The 17,133-nt window shown below is 31.9% G+C and overlaps 2 protein-coding genes across 2 annotated transcripts; one reads left to right on the top strand and one right to left on the bottom strand.

Annotated features, from left to right (window-relative positions):
- Positions 1 to 1,746: 1,746 nt before the first annotated feature.
- On the top strand, positions 1,747 to 11,737 carry prd1 (pleckstrin homology domain-containing protein pruning defect 1). The gene is made up of 9 exons (XM_011058406.2): positions 1,747 to 2,060; positions 5,082 to 5,277; positions 5,533 to 5,720; positions 6,207 to 6,401; positions 6,486 to 8,204; positions 8,348 to 8,572; positions 8,917 to 9,495; positions 9,602 to 9,721; positions 9,915 to 11,737. The coding sequence occupies exons 1-9, from the start codon at positions 1,764 to 1,766 to the stop codon at positions 10,029 to 10,031; spliced, it is 3,636 nt and encodes a 1,211-aa protein (XP_011056708.1). The 5' UTR covers positions 1,747 to 1,763; the 3' UTR covers positions 10,032 to 11,737.
- Positions 11,738 to 11,987: 250 nt separating this feature from the next.
- On the bottom strand, positions 11,988 to 14,620 carry mRpL47 (mitochondrial ribosomal protein L47). Its single transcript, XM_011058407.2, has 5 exons — positions 13,918 to 14,620; positions 13,169 to 13,336; positions 12,868 to 13,082; positions 12,569 to 12,728; positions 11,988 to 12,476 (listed from the first exon to the last, which is right to left on the bottom strand). Exons 1-5 carry the CDS (start codon positions 14,037 to 14,039, stop codon positions 12,335 to 12,337), a joined length of 807 nt encoding a protein of 268 aa, XP_011056709.1. The 5' UTR covers positions 14,040 to 14,620; the 3' UTR covers positions 11,988 to 12,334.
- Positions 14,621 to 17,133: the final 2,513 nt, after the last annotated feature.

Raw genomic sequence — 17,133 nt, 5'->3', positions numbered from 1 at the left:
GTCTTAACAAACATTATAAATTAACTGTCAATAAACAACACAAGCGATTAAGAAATTTAAATGTGACCGAGGATTAATTATCGCGTTAATCAACAAAATTGTTTGTTTCACAAAAGATACATGTAAATATTATTCATCTAGCATTTGTTTTTTAATTTTCTTTATAAACTACACGAACTACAGATTAACATTTATTCATTGTTGATTCATTAGATGCTATTAATCCTTAAATTAAATAATATTGCATTTGATAATACTAACGAAATATTGTAAAAATAAATGAATGTTAATTATTTGAATTCAAAACTTAAAGAAGTTAAGCGCACCTTTGAATTCACAAGAATAGTCCATATACTGTAATATATAGTTAATAAATATGTAATGTAAATAAAACATACGAAGTTGAGGATTTTTAGCACAATCGAACTTTCATCGTTTTGATATGGCAATTTTTTTAAAGTTGTAGAATTATGGAATAAATGTAATTAATCATTTGATACGATACGGTTGTCGGAATAATTATTGCGTCAATCAACAAAGTTATTTCTCTCATAGAAAGTACGTGTAAATATTATTTAGCATAGTTTTATTATTATTATTATTTTTTAATTATACGGGGTAACATTCATTCGTTGTCGATTCGTCACAATGCTATTATAATTCTTAAATTATATCGTTGCAACATTCATATATGTTATTCGACAATACCAATAAACTATTACAAAAATTAATGTTAAATATATAATGAATTCAGAACTCAAACATCTTTAAGCTGAAAAAGTAATGGTCCACATAATCAACAAAAATATTATGTAAGTAAATCGTAAAGAGTTGGAGATCTAAATAATCTTTTACATGTAAAAAGAACTGCGTTAATTTTCTTTCGAGTTTTCAGCACAATCAAATTTTCGTCATTTTGATATGACAATTTTTTAAAAAATTGCAGAACTATAAAAACTGAAATTATTAAAGTTAATCATTTGATGACGTCGGATTAATTATTGTGTTAAATGATGAAACTGTTTTTTTAGCAAAAAAAAAACACGCGAAATGATTATTAATAATAACTAAAAGTTCGACTAAAAGTCGAATGTTACCGATACAGATTAATTAGCATGTTAATATGTAATTACGTAGTTGTTCCTTCATAAAAGTGTGTAATAATATCACATTTTTAGCATATTATTTATTTATTTTTTAAATAAAAATTTATAAATAAAAATAAATTACAAAGTGACATTCATACGAATTTGATTTGCCATTCTTTATCAACAAATCAAATCGATGCAGAATTTACTTAATCAGAATAGTACTTGATACTATCAATAAAAATATTATAAAATTTAAATGTGTATATGAATTGAGAATTTAAACGTAGTATAAAAGAAAATCGTTTGTAAACAAAAAGTATCATATCAATAAAATATAAGAAATTGTCCAAATAATCTTATAAACATGGCATAAAAAGAATTATATTATATTATAATTCTCTTCAATTTTTCAGGGCTTATATTCCTTTGATTTGGTAATTCTTGCTAAAGCTATTCGAAAATAGAAAAGAAAACAAGAAGAGCAAGAATGAAAGGAGGAAGAATGTTTCCACTGTTTATCTTAAAAGATAGAGACTGAACTGCTGGAGACATTCGTGGAGGAGGCAGAGGAAGAAACGTCGACATAAAGACGCCGGGAACGTCCTGTCGAGCAGTCAGTCCAAGTCAGTCGCAGCTTGAAAATCGCGGGTGACTTGCGCTCCGCTAAAATCAATGAGCACGTTCCGCGACGAAGCTGTCCGCGTCGACGACAGCAGCGCGACTTGTCAGCCGTGCGACATCAGCATCCGCGTCGTGGGTGCCGCCGCTTGGCCCGGCTTGTTCCGTCGTACTTTCGACACCGTTTTACGCGGCACGTATCAGCCGTTTTTACGTTGGTGCGACGTGGATCATGTAAGTGCGCGTGACGACGAGATGCCGTCGTCAGGCCGCGAAGATATGGATCTCTGCACCGACAAGGTCCTCTCCAAGGGTCGGATCCTACAGGAACTCACGAAGGCCGTCAAACTGGTGAGCCGTCAAACGACTGATTGTCGTCGAACACCCGGCCCGCCAAGGCCGCCTTTCTATATGTGTATACATGTCTGCTTGCTACTACTGTTGCCGCATGCGATGCACAAGCTTCGTGAAATTGTGCAATGATTTGTACAGCTCCTTACGTGCCTTTCCCCTCTTCTCTTGAAAGTATGGGTACCTCCTGCATTTAAGAACGCTGATCAAACTGATAGTAGTTAATGATAGTCGTATGCCTTGAACATTACGTGGAGAAAAATAGCAGAGAAATCCGGGATTATTGTTGCATATAATCTCGACGAGTTCGATCTTGGATGCTTATAGACGCGAGAAGTGTGTCTTATTATGTCAATTGTGGTCTCGTCAGTCTCGTGGTCGTGAGACAGCTATAGAAAACACTTTCGCGTGACTACGGCATCAAAGTCTATACTCGGCGATGTTGCACCGGTCTGTCATTCTTGACCTAGTGCCAGTCGTTGTATTTCCGTCGTCAGAAGGATAAACGGAGATTATTTTATGGCACAAGATTAGATCTTGTTGATGTTTAATTATATCGGTTTGCAATTTTCAAATATATTTTCAAATCAATTATGAAATTTTATCCCTAGAATGGAAAGTGAAAAGTGAAAATTTTTACCATTGAAGAAATTTTTCACTTTTCACTTTTCATCTTAGAAAGAAAAGTTTTATGATTGATACCCAGATGTCAATTTCTGTCAATGTGTCAATTCTTAATATATATAATAATTTTCCGGTCTTCTATAGGTCATTTGTGTTTCAAATTAATTTTCAACACTTTCACAAGTATACAAAAAGTATTAAATGACTCTTATATATACTTTAGAAAGTATTTATAAGATTATGTATTTTAAAAAATTGTAATAAATGTTATAACTCATTAAATGATACGCCTAGTTTTTTGAAGAAAAGAAATGTGTATGACACGAATGATCCAATCGTATGTATTAGTACATGATTTTCCGATCTTTTATTATACACCACACATGAGGCATTCGATTTCCAGATTAATTTTCAACACAAATATATAAAAATTATTAAATAATTCTTACATATACTTTGACGTCTTTAGAAAGGATTTGTAAAATTGTGTATTTAAAAACAGAAAAGAATAAAGATCATTATTTAGCCAGGTGTTTCTAGTATTTAAAAAAAAATGTAATTACGTAAACGATATGAATAACCCAATCATATGTACTGAGAGTTAACTTTAATCTCTGTTTAACTTGTCTAATTTTTATCTTCTCTTAGTTCTAAGAATAAAACAAAATAAAGTGTAGATTAAATCAAGATATCATTAATTTGAATTGCTAGAAATGATTTTCTTTATTTTTTATCAATATAGGTTAACTGAATCTCAGCTGTTTAACTTACTTATCTTCTTCTAGTTTTAAAAATTAGAAAAAGATAAGAATGAATCAAATCAAGATTCAAGTTAATCTGGAATTGGAAATCAAGATTTCGAAATAGGAGCGATTTGCAAAATGCCAGTCGTGTCACAATGTATTCGTTACATGTATCGCTATAACTGCTTGTCGCACGTGATGTTTTTACATAGGCTTTCTTATGAATCATTTAGTCGTGACGGACAGTCCGAAATAAGGCACGCACACCGCAATTATTTCTATAACAATCTTCTCCGATCTGAGATTTTTGGGACCCATTCAGTTCTATTCCGATTTGATTAAAAATTTATGTAGAAATTTAGCATGGAATGAATGGATTTTTGTTATTTTAGAAAGTGCAACAAAAACGAGACAAAAAATTGTTCGGAGAATCTGTTGAAAGTTACTCAATGATCCATGAAAAAAAGAAGAGCTCGTGAATAAAAATTCTAGGCTCCTTAAGTGATCAAAACGGAGAAATGAAATTAATTATTTAATTAATTAATTATTTTGTTTTGATCGTTTCTCTCATTGTGTGAAAAGGGAGAAAAAGTCGGAGTAGCCTCACATGCTCGGAAAATGTATGTCATATTTCCATATCTTTACAAAATTATCTTTCTAGAAAAAGAAGTAGAAAAAAAAGCAAAAAAAAAAGGCGACACACGCGCTCCTTGAAAAGTTGTTTCGGCGTATGTATGTATACATATATATTGTTCAGTATATGTATATGCGTGTCGTTGTGACGTCGCGACCTGCTCGTGAGTTAATCGCGACGCAGCGGCTCCAAATCGAACGTTCGCATACAGAGAGAAAACGAGTCGCAACGTGTGAGCACTCCTCGATCTTCCAACGTCGCACCTTTGTATTTTTAAGTAAACGCAAAATTTTTCTCTGATAAAGAAACGTGCGACAAGCCTCATTGGTTACGTTTTTTTCTGTCTGTAACAACGAGACCACGACGTTACCGAGAAGTGAGTCACTTTCACTGAAACCAATGGGCTGCGCTGACATTTCATTGACAGTCTCGCGCGGATGTGCGTTGTGTATGGAACAGCTGATAAAAGCTCTGTCCTTTTTACCTGAAGCTTTCTTTTGTCATGTGTCCTTTTCACTCCGTGATTATTGATCGCGCACTTATTTTATTCTTCTATTCGTGCAAAACGCCAATAAAAAGAACAGATCTAAAATTGACACTACAGTTTTGGATCACTTCTGGATTGTGTCAGTAAAAGTGAGGCGAATGGTGTTGGCTAAAAATGAGTGTGAAATAAAAACTCGTTCGAAAATAAAAGCATGATGTAAAAGTGTATTTCACACTTCGTGTAAATAACCCTTTGCTTTTCACTGTCAAAAGTTTGCTTTGTAAGATGAGACTTTATAGGCTTGTTTTTTGTCTAGACTGCATTAAAACTTGTATCTTTATTTTAGGTGTATACAACGAATGAAAACTAACTCAGCTAGAAAAGAACAAGACTTTGTGTATCTAAATTTTATTATATATTGAAAACATTGAGATTCATTACGTTACAGTCATATTTCTTTGTGCTTTGATTTAATACATTTATTTTGTTGCACACACATTTCTGTATTAATGAGAGTAATATGTCTCGAGCAGGTTTATGCCCAAAGTCTCTACGGTACCGTGGTCTTGGACGGCGATTCCTGGTTGGTCTATTGGCTGGATCGTGCATTACGCCATGGATTACGTGTAGAGCGACATGGATATTGGGGTACTGCTAGAGAACTTAGTCATCAGGACACAGTCGTGGTCATACACGCGCTCCAAAGTGTACTAACTTCTATAGGAAAAGGTATGCTTTGAAGTCTTGTCAAAGGAAATATTGAAAAATAACGATTTGTATTTTTGCTATTAAATCGTGTATCTTTGTATTATATAAGCAAAATATAATTATATTTTATTATCTTAGAAAAATTTCTGTAAATTATAGGACTTTAAGCATCTTTATTTGAAAGTGCACATTTATTTATGTATAAAAATACATCTAAACGTAAATATATTTTAATATTTTCTTTATTAATATTCTTGAATTGTTCATATTACACAGGTCGAGCATGGCTTTATCATACTCTAAGCGAAGGCAGTTTTGAGAGTTATCTGGCTTGTTTATTGCGGGACACGAAGACGTTGAAAAAACAGTACTTTCCACATGCACTCGTGAGAGATGCTGATAAGACCAATCAATTGATTAATCTTCTTGCTGGTCTGGAAAACGTGTCCTTCACATTGCAATTGGTATGTTAAATCGATGTAATAAATAATAAATTATAAATAGTTTACAAAACATTTAGCAAGCAATAACACTTTTATGCAGAACCGAATCAACTTTCTTCTTCTCTGTTCAACGTTCAGTACACCGTGTAATTTTTATTCTATTTATCCTTAAGCAGATACCAATATCACCCCCTGGTTACACTTATCATACTAATGAATAACATCAATCACATAACAAGAATCACACATGTATAAACAGTTTGATAGATTGTTATATATAAAGCTGCAAGGGGCAAGAGATTATCATTTTATTTGCGAATACATATTTTATTTCGTATGGACTACATATCGCTCAGTTTGCTTATTCATGGAAAATTTCTGCAAACATGTTATTAAAAAAAAGGATATTTATATAAAATTATCGGAATTTAGATTGTGTTGTAGTCAATAATGTTGTGATACACTGTGTAATAAAGCAATATTGTGTTATATATAAAAATTGTATAGGATGTGACATATTTGGATATCTGCAACTACATGCCACAAAGGCCTATGAGTGTAAATCCATCGGGAACAGTCTTATCATTGCATCTAAGATCTTCTAGCGTTTCATCGAGCCTAGCTTCTCCGGGAGACAGTGGCGTCGCGTTTGATAGTGACATGGACATTGCAAATGAAACTGATGGAAGCAGTTACAAAGAGGTAAGATATAGATATGGTCAAAACCGTACAAAAAAAATCTCTATGTTCTTCGAATAATATATCAGAATATGTCAACTTTAACAGGAGGATTATTCAATGGATGATATTCCTAAATACCGGAATAATAGGTACAAGACGATTATCAACAATCGCATGGAGGACAATAAGAATTTTGGATCTAGTGACTCTAGTGAGGATGGAAAAACGCCAACGCAATCACCGGCGATTACTAAATTTCAGACTGTTATGATGACAAAAAATGATATAGTTAACCAGAACGTAACGCGAAAAATGGATGATAATGAAATGAATTGCTCCAGTTTAGAGACTCTTAAAGACTACGATTTCTATAGTAAGAGTCTGGATGAAACCAAATTGGATAAAACAAACAAAATTGATAATGGCATAAAGGACTTTAATAAGAGAAGCACTTATTACAGTGAAAGTCCTGCTTATAGCTTTAAAAAGAATATAGATCCTCGTAATTCTTATTTAATCAATAATGATACGAATCTATTAGAGCTGAGTATGACAATCTCTGACTGTGACAACATGGATGCACCTTATGGGATCCTGAATACGATCAATATGACCGACGCCAGCATTCTATCTTCCTCCAGTTCAGAGGGCATAGTACAACGTAGGCAGCGTAAAAAAAAGCGAGGCGAAAGCAAGAAACGAGTCAGCTTTCACGAAGACATACTGAAAACGATGAAACTGGAAGATGACGAGAATTTTGCCGATTTCTCCATGAGTTTCTTGCTACCTAGTTCCGTTTTAAAGAGGGACGCTCAGAAAGGCAGGTACAGTTGGTGCGCGCATGGAGATTCGCCGTATATTCAGAAGAATGAAAATGTTGGCAGAAATGTGCACTCGGATTGCTACTCAGACTGTTTCTCATCGTCATCGTCAAGTGCGTTTGACGGTGATGGAACTGATAAGCAGGAATTGTCAAAATTGTGCATTGATATACCATGTCAACGCAATTATAGGTGCAACTGTAATTTATCGTTATTAGAGCGCGGAGCGCCAGAAGGTCAAGAGGATCCAGGCAAGAGTTTGAGGCCTAAGATGGAAATAGAATTGGGAGAGAATGAGGCCCAGGAAGCCTATATTGTCGAAAAGGCATGCGGTAACATTGTTGAAGATCCACCATCCAAGCTGGAAATGCCACAATCATTGACTCCGAAGAAATATGCGAATTCGAATGATTGGTCGGATGCGGATAGTGTAACAACATCCTCCGAGTTGGAGGAACGCAGGAATAGTCGACACTTAGTCTCACCGTCGAAGAAGCGCAATATGACAGCGATACTAACGGGCGAGAATAGTAGTAAACTTTTGGCGCCGCCTTTGCGTCAGGCACCGTCAAAGACGTCGTTACTGAGCAGATTTCTGAAATCGATTACTGAGAGAAAGTTCGAAATTAAGAAGAACAAGAAACCGCCAAAGGCAAATACTTTATATATCAAAGGAATTAAGATGAGCTATGATTCTTTCAAAGATTTTAACGATAATCTCGATAGAGAGATCCAAGAGAACGTGGCTGCCGAGAAACAGGAATTTAGCGGTGAGAAAGTAAGCCTAAAGTTGCGTGAACTTTTCAAGAGACATATCTATCGTGACAAAACGGAGGAGTTATATAAAGTATACAAAGTGCGAAGTTCGTATATGACAAACGGCGAAAGCAAGCCTATGATCGCGTTATTGACGGACAAGACGCTATACTTAACTAGCTCAAAAATGGACCATTCTTACAGTAATCAATTCGTTATTCCTTATAATGAGCTAGATGTTATTATGGTAAGAAATATTTAAATAATTATACTTATATTTCTTGTAACTTATTTATCGTTTTTTATGTACAATCTTATTTACATACTTCTTTATCTTGATGTATTTCGCTAAAATTAATAAACTTAAATTAAATAATTTGTTTTTTATAGATCGGCCCAAATGCACAAAGTATTTTAATTTCCAACGCCGATTGCGAAATGCAATATCTATTCTCCACCGGCAGCTCACAAACTACCTCAGAATTAATCAGTCACTTAGAGATGGCCATGAGACGATCGCCGACGAAACCGAGGCTTCCTGCTGTTAAAGAATTGAATTACGAAGATATGCACATTCTGAGGAATTTAATTCTCACTGACACAGCTGTGCATCCAGTGCGTATATTTAGAGATTATAATAAAGTAATTGTGTTTCTTGAAAAAATTTATAAGCTCTCAAAATAGATTAGAAATAAATATATCAATCGAGAGTCACATTAAAAAAAATTCATTTGTTATCTTATAAATAAGATAACAATAAAATATTTTGATAGCAATGAATTGAAGATAGCAATAAAATATTTTGTATTTTTATTTAGTGGCTATAAGTTCTAAAAAGTTCTAAAAAGAAATATTAGTGTAATATTTATTTCATATTATTTCTCCAATTGCAGACATTTTATATATCGATATCTGTTATATTACAAGATCTATTTTTAATTCTTTTATTATCTTTATAGGATGAGAAAATAGAACATTACAGCCTTATTTATATGGAAGACGAACACATGTCACCGCCTAGTACACCATGTGGACCGATGAAAGAAGGTGATCTGATGTTTCGGCCACATACTTACCAACATTTGCATCCGAATGCACCCACACATCCCTGGGAGGCCGGATATTTTGTACTGAAAGGTGGAGTGGTTTACATGTTCACGGATTCGAATCAGCGGCTTCCCAAACGTGCTATACCGTTAAAAGGCGGCTTATGCCAAGGCTGCAGGAGAATTCCCAATTCTCATCGACCACATACCTTTGAAATACTGTTAAAGCCCAACAAGTCATATCAATTTGCTGCTCCGGACGAATACGTAGCTTCCGAATGGTTACAGAGCTTCGTTCAAAGTGCATCAGGTCTGTTTGATACGGAAAAAAAAGAGCCGTTACCTTGCAGTCTTATCACGACCACGAAACACCTAGTGGCAATGAAAGAGATTCATCCTGGTACGCAGAGAGGCCAAACGCTCTCGTGCGCTTCCATTAAGGATCTAGCAACGTTCAGGGTGCCGTTGCTACAGCAATCGTGGTGTATTTTGGTAAATATGTATTTGTCAAAAATAAAATATATGCATAGAGTTGTTAATTCTATGTTTTGTCGCTAATTGGAATTTTCCAATGAAGTTTATTATCATATATTTATAGGAATTCGCGTGTCGAGAGGTACATGAAAGTAGTGGCGATTGGGTTATATACTTCACAAATTATATTGAGCTTTGTGCTTTTAAAGAGGTCTTGGAAACATTGTGGACCGATGCAAACTTGGTAAGATATAACACAAGCAACATATTATAATTAGAGATCTTATAACTGAATTTATGAACGATTTTATCAAAATTCTACGAGAAAGATATATAGTATATTTCTTTTTTGTAGGATTTTGTCAAAATCGCTCGTGGCTAGTCTTTGTAATTGTAATATTAAATACAAATGCTAATATAATCTCTAAATTTTTAAGGGTGAGTTTCCTATGGCAACACTTCCACCGGAGGATAAATTGCAGCGACGTTGCTCGGATGCCAGCAGAGATTTGGAACACGCTTGGCGGTACTTGCTGCCACCAGCTTTAGAATAAATGGAAAATTTACCGATGGACAATATATACACCGTCATTTGAGAAATTATTTTATCATATTGCCATAAAAGAGACTCATAAAATAAAACATAAAGCAAAACTCTCGTAACAACGCATGCGAATATCTAGGTAACTATGAATTCAAAAAAATTCAAACATTAATATATCGTATACCAAAGAGATATAAATCGCTTATATGACATAATACAAATCTTTGCTTCTGTTGCAAAAATTAAGTGCCATATATCTGTCACTTGGAACTAGAACAATCGGTGTTATTTTGTGGCTTATAAGTAGAATCGCAGATGTCCTTATTTGGACTAATTTATGGCATAATATACGTAATATTTCTAATTTCAAGATACAAATATATGCGCAGCATATTCTCGCTATATTGCGATGTTGATGAGAGATTGAGCATTACCTTGCATAATAAGTTGCCTCAAACATATAGATACTATTTAGGAAATCGCAAAATGGTGCATTATCTTTCTTGTAGCGTAAGCCACCATAATAAGCTATTATTAATTTATAATAATATGCAGAGAATGTAATATAATGATAACTGTGAGACATTATTGATTACTATATGAATGTCTATATATTCACATATATTTGAAGAGACGAACCAGTATGCATTTGAATACGCACGATTGATATTAAAGTAGATATTAAAGTAGATATCTCTCATCTAAGATGATATTATAAAATTCAGAATCATTTAAAGCAGCTTTGACAAAGAATAATAATACTTTATAAATTACTTTTGAAATTTATGTATAATTTAACATTCCTACTGCTATTTATAATTATAAATTAATTTTACTTTTAGTATCAAAACTTTCTATGTATCACCTTGTGATATGTAGTCTTAAAATTGTAAAATTTTATTTGTATCTATTAATTTTTTAAATGTACAAGTGCAATACGAGTACAATAATTGTATTATATGCATTATGTATTAATTTAATTTAATATGATGTAATATTAGGTTTATATTAAGTTAGTTCAAATATAGGTTGTATCAACTTATGTTGCATCAAGCATATATTAAAATTTTTTAATAATTATTTTATGAAATAATAGCAAATTAAAGTTACACAAAGATTATATCAAACTGATTATAAATAATTTATGCTTCAAAAATTATTAAGTTTTACATATACTTAATACGACATGAGAGAGAAACAATATATAAGAAAAGCTGTATATGAAAATAAATTTTATTTGTGATATAATAATACTACTATCTATAATATACATTAATATCGTTGGGCATAAGATATTTGTTACGATCTTTTAAGTTATAATCTTATGTTACCAAAGCTACATGAACAGATGCATTCCGAATATTTTTGTGAATAAATATTTGACTTCTAGTGCAGCATTATTTCATGTAGCTTCGTACGTGATTGTGATACACTATTAAGTAATAAATGTCAATGTTGTTAAGTTCATGAGAGATCCTATGATCCAGATTTATGTAAATTAAACAAATAAGTACTGCGCGAAGATGAAATTGGTTTTATATGTTAATGCTGTGTGAAAAGTATGCGGAATTAAATTTTCTACAAGTTACAGCCAGCATGTTTTAAATATTACATCCGTACACCTTTCACACACACAAATTCTGTATCACCGTACACAACCAAGTTATGATGCAAGTTATGATAAATAGAAAATTAATAAAAGTATATAAAGAAAAATTTCATTGAATAATTTTTATTTTTGTTTTCGTCTTTCTACATTTCATATTTGGAAATGTATTATATAATAATATATTTTCAGAAAGAAAGAGAATGAAGCATCTTTAAATTCATAATTTATACAAGTTTCAATAACAGTAGACTTTTTTTTAATCTTATATTTTATTATATACTTTTTTATTCTTATGTGTCATATTCTTAATTCTTTCTAGAGTACATATTTTATGCACTATTTAAGAGATTCTAAAAATTTCCGATAATATAATTTTTATTATTGTAGTTACATAATTCACTAACAGTTTTATTAGATAAAATATTATTTTTAGATCTATACATAATTTATGATGAATAGAAAATTAATAAAAATATATAAAGAAAATTTGATCGAACTATTTATATTTTGTTTTACATCACATACAAACTACTTATATGATTATTGTATATAATTAATTTAAAATGTTTTGAAATGTAAACTATAAGACATGATTAAAAAAATACTACATATATAAACTTATATATTTGTATACTGTATTAGCGATCGAGTATCTCACAAATATATTAACAAACATTTAATAATTTGCATTAACAGAATTGCACCTATACAGGTACAGTATGGCCTCTTGCTCTTTTGGATGTTTTTACCTTTTCTACATCAACATCCGGAAACTGTTCTTTTACAGTTTCCAGATCCAGATTCGGGAATTTTCTGATTAACATTGCAACACGATTTCTGTTACGTCTGAAAGTTTTTTTTTAATGGAAATAAATTGAGAGATATATCATATCGTATGTGTATGTATTAAGCAAATAGCAAAGATTATTTCTACGTACGTTCTTGATTTGCGTTTCTTATTCCACAGTTGCTCTCTATACAAGCGTAGAAACTTGCGAGTTGCATATCCACCGAAGCCAAATAAATGTGTCTTATACCATCTCGTATTTATAAACTTTGGAATAGAATACTGAGCCATTTGATAATAAAACCTTATACCTACAAAGAGATAATAGAGCTAATATTATTTTATTTTCTTTGTCTATGTAATTTTCTATTGTAATTTTTTTAATGAACATTTTTAATTTTAAATATATACATAGAAAGTTATTATATATAAATGATATAGATCTTATACCTAAGCAATTATAAACAAATTTTCCAGGACGCTCTCCTGTCTCCCCTATCTCGAGCAAATGATATGCTCTGTTTCTTTCGCGAACGATTGACTCCAAATTACTCATACTGTCTTGAACTTTGTCCAAACGTTCAGGATTTGGAAAGATCTCATCTGCATTCTTGCAAGCTTCTTCCATAGTCATAAGCATATTACGTTCCTTCAATAAGACAAACCTACAAGTTTAAATTGTAAGTAATAAATCTGTAAGTCACTAGCATCTAAAATTCAACAAACACAACTCAGAATATGCAAGTTTTACCATAATTTGTGGAGATCCGAATTGCTTTTCAATCTCAATTCATCCTTTTTCCAAGATCGACCAACTCGTACCTCATTCTTTCCCCAATTTTTTGGATCATCAAAAAATTCCATTAAATCACGGCGTTCTGATGTAAGATGTATAAATGCACAGTGCAAAGTAGGTGTACTGCATTTATAAAGAAAACATATTAAAAGATAAAAAATCTAAAACCTTCAACTTTCATTCTATTTTTTAACCCTCCGAATGTTAAAATCTGTAATATAATTGCTGAAGTTGAATTTGTGTAAGACTCATTTATGTGAATTAAAAGTTATTAATACAAGAAATCAAAATGACAACTCGTATAAAAAAATATTAAATGGATAGATCCACTATCAGCTCCGGAGAGTTAAAGCAGAACTTAACATCAAGCACATCTATTTGTACCAGTTTTATTTGTGTCACATAAAAATTTCATTTATTATCAACAAATTCATGTTTAACATCAGGTATGAGGTGATATAACCTAACATGATGTGATATAACCTTAATCTCATTTTATGTATGTCAAATGATAAAAAAATCACTTAACAAAAAGTTTTTATATGTTAAAAAAATTAAATATTTACATTAGACGGTGAAAGTATTTTTAATATTTCTTTTAAACCAAGAAAAAACTATAAATGTGTATTGTGGATCAGGGAGCACCGGTAGATAGTACGAAATGTCACAAAATATAAGTGACGCAATTCGAGAGGAAAACAAACCTGCGAAGAAATGCACGTTTAGGAGACTCAATAACACTTGAGGTCAAAGATAAATTTGTGAATAATTTTGTTATGCCATTCATGCTCGTTTTAGTCTGCACAGCCTTCATAAACGCTGCCATTTTTCTCCGACTATCTCTCGGGGGCTCGGGGGCACTCTGCCGACTCTGCAACCTGCGTTCGAAAACCCCCCCAATACCGACTGGAATCCCGATAGAGCCTCTGAAGGAGAAAGTGGCAAACTGCTCTTCCTCCGATTGGACGCGGTCATTGAAACTCTACTCATAGGCGTATTCTTTTGGGCTGAACTTTTGCACCAGTTTATCTTTTTTCCTCTTTTTTCCTCCTAAAGAGAAAAGAAAGTTGAACTGGTGCAAAAGTTTAGTTAAAAAGAACAGGCCTTATGATGCACAATAGCTTCTTCTTTTTCTTCAAAATTAATGACCATGCCGCAAAAATGACGGCGATTCCGACCAGAATCGCAAATAAAATGAAATCAGAATACCGGTCCCCTCGAACCGGTGGGGAAATAATAATGCAATCGAAACAAATAATCTAACGCAGTTGCACAGTCAAAGCCGAAAACGCTTTTCAAAAAATGAGGCGATACAACATCCGAAGTGAAGCAAGACGTGCGTCCTCTCTCACGACACAATACGTATGATAGCCCCTATCACGAAATAATAAAAAGATCAAACTCAAGCGATCAGTCACGAAAAAAATGAACTCGAAACACAGTGTAGGAAAACCTGTGGAAAATCCGACAGATATGATTTTAGTGCCATCGCGCCTTGCGGGAAAAGTTAGAAGTATTGCCTGTCACGTGGTCACAGATCGCACGTATGTGTGTATGTATGGCCTAGTTTCTATCTAGGGTTTAGATCAAAATGTAAGAACCAACCAATTACAGTTGAGCATTCTTCTATCGTTTGACTGTAAGGGCCTGCGCACAATACAAGTATATCAAAGATTAGGAACAGGAATAAATATTAAAATTTCAACCTATCAGATTTATCAAACTTATTAGGTCAATAAATAATTTTGTTATTATATGTATCGTCGTTTTCGTAATTTACATCAATTACGCAACAATTTGGTTTACTATAACAAGATAAATGCTATCTACATTGAATAGATATTTAATATAGATATATGTATTTTAGTGAATGTACATTTTATTAGTATCGTTGGGCAAGTTATAAAAATAAGTATGATGACATTTATTTGGATATAGTTTACATAAACTTTATATTATATATGTACTTAATATTATTATGTATACATTTATTTACAATAAAATTTATTACAATATTAACGCGTTACATAATTTGGACGTACAAAATTTTACAAAAAAGTTTAATTTCAAGGTAGCTGAAAAATCAATAAAATTTGGAATTAATTTGATTTATTTTCATATTTGATAATTAGAACGGGATGCTAATAGGAGAGACCGGGGTCAAAAATTATACGAATAAGCTGTAAAACTTATATAAAGAACGTTATAAACAAAATATAAAAGTGTCAGGAAGGATAGAAGTTTATAATATATTTATTTACAAACTTCTATCTCTTTCTTACACTTGCATATTTTGTTTATAACATTTTTTTATATAAGTGTTATAACTTTTACTGTTCCGTGTTACTTTTAATCGCATACAGTCTGATTAAATAAAACTTAAAATTAATTTAAAATTTTTATATTTAACTCTGTGTCTTATATTTAACTGATGTGTTAATTCCTACCTGTTTATATTTATCGTCCTACCTATATAGTCCCTATCCATACTTATTGTTCTACCTATCCGCATTTTTATTTATTTATGCTTATTCAGGTACACCTATCTCCACTCGTGTATTGCTACTTGCATTACCTACTTCATAAGTATGCAATAACATCGCGAATATATGTAATAAGTTAATGGTTGCATTCATCAAAGTAGCTTTTCAATTATAATAAAAAATTCTTTAAAACAATAGATTTTTACTTTGGTTCCTTATGGATTTAAATGTATAAATCAATCATATTGAAGAATTTTACAACAGTTGCAAAACTGCTTTTTCTACTGAATGCAGCCTAATGCCTAACCGTCTTCTATTGTATGCTGATAAATTCAGCGGAATGACCTAATCACGATCATAATAATAATAAATAAGTAATAAACAGTAATTATTAACAGACTTTCAATCTTTAAAATACAAAAAAAAAATTAACAAACAACAGGGCTAATGAGAGTTAACACGGATAACCATACGTAAATTTTGCAGATTAAAAAAGTCTACAAAATTTTCGCTTAATTATTTGCGCTGACTCTCATTAACCCTGTTGTTGATTATTTTTGTATTTTAAATAAGCAACATTTCAAAAAAAATATAAGAACTCGCAATTTGCGAGCAAATTACCCTCCCGAATATTCAATTTATCTTTATACATTGGGAAAACAAATTTGTTTAACTAATTATACACATCAACCTTCGTATACTCTTCTTTCTTCTGGCCAGATTGAACTCACTTTTCATTGCTCCTGGCCAACATGGCTTCATATGCCAGAAATCGACAACAAGGAGAAATACTCCTTTTTGCTGCCGACTGCTGCCGATTGCTGCCGACTAATCGTCAGCAATAAGCATAAGATTTTACGCTTTTGTAACTCAAGCACTTTACGATGCGCGAAACACAAATGCGTCGCGAAGAGACCATAATATTAATAAAATTGACTTATAGATATTAATATGAATAATTATCAATCAATAATAATAATAATAATAATAATAATTTTATTAATATTACGAATAAATGTCGTTTATTCTCTATACTCGTTTATTCGAAACATATAAATATTAGGACTAAAAATAAATTTAAATAAAAAAAATATTTAAGTCACCAACGTTTTGATTTTAAAAGTTTCGAATATTATAAAACTAGATTCAATTTCTTAATATAAACATTATAATATAAAGAACAAAACTTTAATTTAAAAATAAATTGAAAATGGCTAAATTGATTATCATCCGATAATTCAAGGCTCATATAGTATTTTTAACGATTCGAACAATTCGTTGCTGAATCTGATCTCAAAGCATACGGAGATAAAAAATTCAGATAAATGATGTAAGATCCAAAAGGAATCATTTTCCCTTGCATCAATAAATATATCTCTTTGTATTTTATAAATTATTAGAATTATTTTTGTATAATTTATTATTTTAATATTAAAT

Source organism: Acromyrmex echinatior, chromosome 1 (assembly GCF_024713525.1).
Source record: "Acromyrmex echinatior isolate Ae372 chromosome 1, ASM2471352v2, whole genome shotgun sequence".
In the NCBI taxonomy this organism is placed as follows: Eukaryota; Metazoa; Arthropoda; class Insecta; order Hymenoptera; family Formicidae; genus Acromyrmex; species Acromyrmex echinatior.
This window is presented reverse-complemented; position numbering and strand designations above follow the sequence as displayed.